General features: G+C 38.7%; 1 protein-coding gene across 2 annotated transcripts in view; it reads left to right on the plus strand.

The window, feature by feature from the left end:
• LOC122536639 (zwei Ig domain protein zig-8-like) overlaps positions 1-8,323 on the plus strand; it is a 77,284-nt gene that overhangs the window by 57,104 nt on the left and 11,857 nt on the right. For both annotated transcript variants that reach the window (XM_043669131.1, XM_043669132.1), the window contains exon 3: positions 6,975-7,185. In XM_043669131.1, coding sequence (XP_043525066.1) covers positions 6,975-7,185 — 211 coding nt within the window. The remainder of the gene's footprint in view (positions 1-6,974; positions 7,186-8,323) is intronic.

Genomic DNA, 8,323 nt, shown 5'->3' on the forward strand with positions numbered 1-8,323 from the left:
GGCGTGGAGCAATTTTCCCAAGCTCTGCTCGTGTGTGAAAACGATCGGAAGAAACGTGCGGTGAAAAATAGAGGATAAATCTCGTATCTCGGTACGAGAAGGAAGCGAAGGATTCCGTAGAAGATCCAAACGTCTTATTGATCTGCTCCTGATAGGCTCTGCTACCCTCATAGGCTATCGGTTACGTTTAATCCGCTAATTGAGTCGCGCCGGTTATGACGCGAGAGACATCGCCGATCGTGGATGCTCGTTGGCAGCAGAAACAGTTGGCAGCTTTGAAAGCGGGCCGCGGGTATACACATCCACGATATGTTTAGCCAAAGCAGCTAAGAACCCGCTGTTAATACACCGCCGACGATAATGGCGGTCTTCATTAATAGGCATACAGAGACCGCAAGCTAATCAACAGCAGTTTGACTTTGGCTTAGAGCTTCCCGATGGAGGCAATTACAATGCCGTGGACTCGGTCTTACCTGACTCTGATTCACTCCGATCACTCCGACCCTGGTTCAAGATCGTGGCATCGACGTACGTCTGAACGATAGAGTAATCGATAGACTGTAGTCATAGCTCGATCGTCGATTTTTCAGACTTTTAGTGAAAAACAGTAGAAAAAATTGTTTTACGCGTTGTGTGTGTAACTCCGATATTTCCCCGACTTATGGCACGCTGTTTTTCCAGAGAAAATCCAACAAGGCTCCATCAAGGATTTATAAGAATCGGAGATTTCTTCGAAAATTCTCTCCAAATTCTTTCGAGCTTCGAAATTCCCCACGAACGCGTAAAGATTCGCAGTTCGTCCGCGAAAGCGATGTAACTCGTATTAATTGGCTTGGAAATCCGCGAGGACCAGAACAAACTAGCAGATTTGAGAAAGTTTCCTCTTCCGAGAGAGTAATCGGATTAAAAGACTCGGAGAGCAAAAACACCTCGCGGCAGAACTTGTTCCTCCGCGAAGAAGAGGCGGAAAACGAAGAAGAAGAAGAAGAAGAATTGTTGTATCGCGAGCCGAATTGTTCGTTGTTGTTGAAACTGCAGTCGGATTACGATGCTGTGGAACAAAGCGCTCGAGATCATTACACGGTTCCATGTTTCTCCTCGAATGGCAGGAAACTGCAGCACACACGTATAGCGCGCACGTGTAAGTATACACGTGTGCGCGCGTGTACGTGCAAGCGTGAGCGTAGGTGCGATCTCCGGTCCCTTTTATCCGGGCAAAGATCAGCGCGAGTCCTTATTTTCTTGAGATCTATCTCTCTCGGCCGATCCCATTTTCCCCGCTGTCTACTTTCACGGTAAGAGCCTGTAATCCCTGCGAGCGTCAATGGTACCGGAAGTCGTAAGACGCCGCGTCTAACAGCGGCATTCCGTACGCGCAAACAACGCTGAAAATGGCCGCGTTAAACCTATCCACCGGCTGTACGATCCTTCTTTCGAGCGCGTTCGAACAATAATCGCGCGATTTACGCAAAATGCGTGATACGCATCCTTCCCCGGGGATGCAAGAGAAGCAACACGCGACGATAAAAAGGAAACGCAGACATCCGAGAAGGATTTTATGCGAGAGTCTCTTTACCCGCTGCAGGGTGCAAGGGATTTATTTTATCGAAACTCTTTCGGATAAAACAAATTCCCCGTGTCTTTTTCTCGACACTCGAGCACAAATCGGATACAATTGCCGGAAATCAAAGTGAAAGCTAGTAAGAGATCATTTTATTTGATATTACACTGGCGAAAATGCAGCGACGGTTGTTTAAATTTGGTAATTTACCAACTTTCTAAATTTCATCTTTTTTTTTCTTTTTTTCTTTTTCGATGGAAGAAGATTCAAAATTCTTACTTTCTTTCAACCAGAGACAGGTCGTTTTTATTTTCTTCGTCTTAAGGGTGTAGACTGTCTCGAGCGATTCAAGAAAAGAGATGTATTGCGAATTTCTTTTCAGTTATTTTCTAGTAATTATTAAGATATATTTTTCTTACGTCATGTTGTTACAAAATGATAGAATCGTTCACGAGTTTCGAAATCTCATTTTAATAAAACACCAATAGTTGGCCGTCGTCGTTGCAAAAAAAAAAAAAAGGGACATTTGAAGTAAAAATTCCTTTGTCAGTATGCTTAAAAATTTTATTACGAATGGAAAACCTATTTTTACTAACAAAAATCGACATTAAACGTTTACAAATGTTTAAATGCTTGAGAGATACAGAAAATACTTGTACATGACATTTTAAACGATATATATCTCTGTCTACAAATCCCTTATTTCAGATGTATCGACTTATAAAAAAAAAATAAAAAAAATTGAGAGCAATTTCCAACAAATTGAAACTTCTCGATTAATCGACGAAAGAAAAAAAGGTATCAATTAATGATAAAAGTTCGGGAATCTTCATTTAATGCTTCCTCATCGTCTACGTTCTATTTAATTGTACGAAATTTAAACAAGTTGAAGCGTTCGCGATATTATGATAAATTGCTGCTTAATCAACTTTAATCTTTCTTTAATTTGAAATTATTTCCAAACGAAATAGGTGATAGTTTATCTCTCAATGACGAGACGTTTTTCACCGAGACGCGCGTGTATTTATGGCTGGCTTGTGGTATTATATTACAGTCCACTCGCTTGAATCGTTGAAATTTGCGCGGAACAATGCAATATCGCGGCGCGGCTGCGCGAATGAATTTGAAAGGAAATTCCACGCAATTCGATCTACACCGCAGGGGGTTCCGTTGACTCGAATCTATCGTTCGGAATGCAACAGTTGCCAATTGCCGGTCGGGGGTAAGTTTCAGTGGTAAGTTGTGCGGTATCCGATTCGAAACGGCTTGCCTCCGCTCGAAAGCTGAAAACGTTTGTAAATAAACACCGGTTTAAGTGGGTGTTCGATACGTCGAATGTTCGATATGCAAGGTTCGATTGAACGTCAACAAAGGGAAACATCGCGAGCATAAATAGAAAGTAAGAGAGATGAAAAATACTCCGTTTTACTTCCATTAGAGACGGAGTATTCGAGTATCTCACGTCGGGAGTGATCTTATTATTCGAATCTTTGATTCGCCAGTATATTGCAGATTTTTGTAAAGATTAATCAAAATCTCCTCGTGCGCCAAATATTTACAGACAACGCTGTTTGATTTGGACGTTTTATATTTTTTTTTTATATTATTTACCTTCTGCATGTGCAATTCTTTCATAAATACGTAAAGATCCGCAGTTTATTTATTTTCAATAGTCCTTTCAAATAAGTGCGTTAGATTCGAGCATCTTGCGAGAAATGAAAGCAATATTTCTCTAAGATTTGAATACCAGTAGAGAGAGATGAGATTGTGACTGAACTTGCAAGTGGGTTTTGAATTTTTTTAAGGGACTCCCTTTAAGCCACGAAATTTTTCATTGGACGAAGTATGTTCCAATTTTTTTTTCTCTTTTTTTTTGGTGCATCCAGTATTTGCACAATACAAATACGATTTTCACTGTTATAATCTCTCTTTGAGATTTGACAATGTCAGTATCACAAGTTTTCGTTCTTCTATCGTCGTTTATTTTTCTCTGTCTTCCATTTCGTTAAAGTCGTTTCAAATATTCATTGCAATCAGAAACAAAGACAACACATCTTTATTTCGGAGGATCGTTAAATGTTACAAGCGAATGATTTTTTACAGAGATGTTGATAATACACGACTTTCAATTGTTGTAGGCGAACCGGAGAATATTTGCAATACGATTTTCATTGTCAGATCGCACTGTAAAATTTATTTACCATTCTTACAATTTCTCTTTGAAATTCGCTTTGATTTCAACGCGAAATGTCATGAATTTTCACTCTTCTATTTGTCGTTTGCTGTTTCTCTCGCATATGTCCTGCGGTTCAACCTGACAATCAAAAAGGAAGATGGTATCGGAAAATAATTGACAACGTATCTTTTGATTCAGGAAATCGTCGAATGTTGCAGACGAACGGTTTTTAATATGACAGAGATTTCGACGAAATGTTCTTGTTCCTCTACACGCGAATATGAAATTCTCCATGTGTATCGATCCTCGTACTCGTCCGACATTTACAGGAAATCTCGCAAAGTAGAAGCCAGAAATATTATTAGTCCAAGTAGAAGAACTGAAAAGAAACAAATCTCGATTTAAATGAAATCAAAGCTAAATCTTTGAGCTTCTCCTTTGAATTCTCTATCGAGGAAGAAGAAAGGATCAGGAGAAGAAAGGATCTTTGCTTTTCAAGATCCAAGATTATTATTTATGAATCTTACAAGCATCGAACTAATTACAAGTATATTTTCAAAATCTATAGATTCGAGATCAGCTTGCATAAAATGAAAATTGGTTCTAAGACTATTGGTGGATAGTGGCGAATTCTATTATAATAATTCTATAAATATAATAACGGTCGTAATAATTTTATTTTTTAATAATATAATCTATACACGCGTGACTATACACTTTTAGACCAATTGAAACCGATACATTCCACACAGATCACTGCAGACAAACCAATCACTTGCGCGAGTTGAGACGTTGCTCAATCAAGCCGAAACAAATTTGTAACAATTATGAATGTTATTTTTAAAAATTCACGGCTCAGTTCACTCGTATCGTACATATTTCACCACCTACAATAAATAAATTCGTGAAAAAAATAAATCTGTCAACCGCGAATACGTAAAATCGCGAAAATTAAATTAGATAGATACGATTTCTATCGCACATTGCAAGCGCGAGCTCATCGAATACCAGCTTCACTCTCAAGTATATGTACACATCATATATATGTATATATTCGAAACGAAATTTCGGTATCAAACTTAATTCGTATTCCTAAGTGCTTCGACGTCGAATTTAATTCGAATCTCCAAGCGCATATTAAACTTGATCTCGTCCCCATTCATTTATAAACGCGGTGATGGCGCGGCGGTAAAGCGTCGCGTCGCTGAATTCGCTCTTCTCTCGCTTCGCTCGGTTCAGCCGATTTCATCGTTTGATGGCGTGTGCGCGTGTACGCGTGTACGAGCTGCATAGATTTCGGTTGGATTTCAGCAAACAATACCGCGACTAATGCCAATGACACACCGCTGTCATCTCGAGAACTCAGCTGCCAGGTTCGCGGCCGACGTAGGACAATACCGAATCTCCATGGTGATGTCACACTCTCGCGCTTCGAGTGCCCGTTATGGGGAATTGGTTTATGCATCGGTGATGGTGGCGAGGGATACACACCACCTCGAAGGGGACCGTCACGCTGCACACGCCCGATTATACGCCGTGCCACGCCACTGACTGCTTCTTTGGCTCTCTCGTCGTTTCCCCTGTAGTTCCAAGACTCCTTTTCAGCCGAGAGCAGCCCGCCCGATTCGAGGCTACAACCGTAGTTTACCGCGGCATTGTTCGTTACGATCTCTTCAAATACCGCCGTACAGTCTTTGGACAAGTGTTGTGCCCGTTTCGAAATTGAGTCGAGAGTGAGTCGGGATCGTGGTATAAAATTGAACGCCAATTGATCAATTTACTTTTTGTTTACCCCTTGAAATCTTCTTTAAAATTTGATACCGAACGGGGAAACATACGACAAATTGAGAAAACGTTCACTTCGATATACTCAAAATCTGTAATAAGTGAACTGTAATAATTGTTCCTACAGTCCAGTTCAGACCATCAAATAAAAAAAAGAGGAAGAAGAAATTTAAACTGGACTGTAGGTTGCGTGCATTCGTAGCTTGATGTCATTTTGCAAATAGTAATAGATTTCGGAGAAATCGAAATTTCGCTCGCTTCATGAATAATAATACTACCGAGAAAATTTGGAGATGACCACGCACGAGTCTCGTATAGTGTATCGTAAATTAGTACGTAGTTTCATGTGTTATTTCATAGTACTGTAAATCAGTACAGTTTCATCATACACGAATTATGATTCACAGTTATATTCAAATTTAAGCAATTCGTTGGGAAAAGAAAATGATATCCAAAAATGATATAATGATTAATTTAAAATATTCTTGTTGAAAAGATTAGTAGTAAAAGACAAGATTGTTTCCCTAATTGTAAATTTCAAAGAAAAATACTTGAAGTATCTGATATTATTTAAATAGCAATGATCTATTATATTTATCAATAATTTAATAACTTTTACATTTTTACCGCAAAGTTACACTTTCACGAATTCATTACAATGGGGAACAATGACCAAAATTGAATTTATTACAATGAAAAAATTCGTGACGAAAAACTAAATTTACGCTGGCGTGATAATTCTTGTGTTAATTTTTAAGTTATGACTACTAATTAATATATATCAAATAGAATTTTATATAAAAAAGAAATTTCATTGTAGCCAAAATTCGGAATGACTACGTCGTTTGTTTAGAATAATCTTTCGAAAATTATAATTTCAAAAGACAAAGAAGTTTGCGATGAAGAAAAGAAACTAAACCTGTTTAATTGTTACAAACGATACGGTAAGATGTGACACGAAAATAGTAAGTGGATTGGTTGATCTTCAAAACACGAGCACACGAAAAAATATTAGCACGTCCGGTCTATCCTAGTTAGACAGTAGAATTCACTCGTAGAATTCACTCGACTATATTACATTACGGTTCATCGATATCGTTTTGTTGCAGTCTATCGATTTAAATACACCGAAACACGAAACTCGCGCAGCTGACCTACGAATTAGCGCCACACACGCGTGATCGCAATCTGCATATCAAACTGTATTCATTTTTTTTTTCCTTTCCTTTTTTTTATCGATTCTATCGAGAGATGCATTTGCCCCATCGAGCAATCGCAAAAATTGCCACGTTTAACTAACCTGGCCTGCATTCCTCTTCGACAGAGAGTGTAGAGCTCGCGTTTGATGAAATTAAATAAAACAGTGACACTTGTTCGGTGTGAATGATTTCTTCTGAAGAATATCGTTTTCGTTATCGACATGGAAGGATAACGTAACGTTTTTTGTCATAGGTTTCCTGGGTGAGGCATCGAGATATACACCTGCTGACGGTTGGTCGTTACACGTACACGAGCGATCAGCGTTTCGAGGCGTTGCATCTCCCTCACGCCGAAGAATGGACGTTGAGGATACGATATCCACAGCGGAAGGACTCCGGGATTTACGAGTGCCAAATATCAACGACACCGCCTATCGGTCATCCCGTTTATCTAACGATAGTCGGTAAGTTCGACTACGGCATACTCTCTTGATTCTTATAATTATAATTACTAGAGTCTAAGCGTAAGAATTTAGAAACCAGCGCCTAAGAATCTAGAAACTAGAAAGAGAGAGAGAGAGAGAGAGAGAGAAAAGTTGAACTAGAAGTATATTATTTTTCAGCAGATTGTTCGGTCAATGTCCATGAGAGATTTTTTACAATCACCTCGTGGCCCTGACAGATCTGGGTCCACGTCGTTCAAGTTCCATTGATTCGAACCGGTTGTTCCATTTGCAGATTATTCCTTAGATTCGCTAGTTTCGATCGAAAACGAAAATTGTAGAATATAAATTGCAGCAGGAATTTGTTTCGATTCGAATCTGGATCGTTATTCATTTCGAAGGTGGACGCGTGCCTTAGGGGCACCATAAATACAAAAGCATTCGCGTTCGCGTTTAACGCCAATATCTCGCCGATTTAATGAATTGCGTGGCACAGGGGTCAATCATTCCGCCAATTGGGATACGCTGTACCGTTATTAAAGTAAATCATTAACGTCACGCGATAATGACTCGTCACGGTGAACACGTCCTCTTCCGGGAGGGGAATTTCGAAACCTGCTGTTTTATCATGTTAGCCAGATTTTCAATGATTCAGTTAGAAAATTTTATCGGACGTACATGTCTGATAAATTTAACTGATTGGAAATTCTGCCAGAAGTTGACATCTTCATTCGAGATAACGTTATATATACATATATATAGTATTTATCAGAAAATTCTTAATTAACAAGGAAATATTTTTAATTCTTTTTAATCATGGTGTAACATTAGCCATCCTAAAAGTCGAAGGCTCGCAGTGTAAATTATTAATAGTAAGTTATTAATTATCATTGCGCAGAATCAAATCAATGAAAAATCATTTGCAGTGTTGAAATATCAAAAGTACTGATTTTAATTACACGAAATATTTCTGTTATCTTCGTTTCCCGCGTAAATTTTCTCGTAAATATTGCAAAAAAAAAAAAAAAAAAAGAGAACAAAACGTAAAACGTAAAACGTGATGAAAAGTTGTTTTACGTATCGCGCACATCACAGAAAGTACCATCCTTTGGATATTTCCACGTAATTTCGTGTAGTTGCTTAAAATTTCAAAAAAAAA

Source organism: Frieseomelitta varia, unplaced genomic scaffold (assembly GCF_011392965.1).
Source record: "Frieseomelitta varia isolate USP_RPSP 00005682 unplaced genomic scaffold, Fvar_1.2 scaffold_859, whole genome shotgun sequence".
Taxonomy (NCBI): Eukaryota; Metazoa; Arthropoda; class Insecta; order Hymenoptera; family Apidae; genus Frieseomelitta; species Frieseomelitta varia.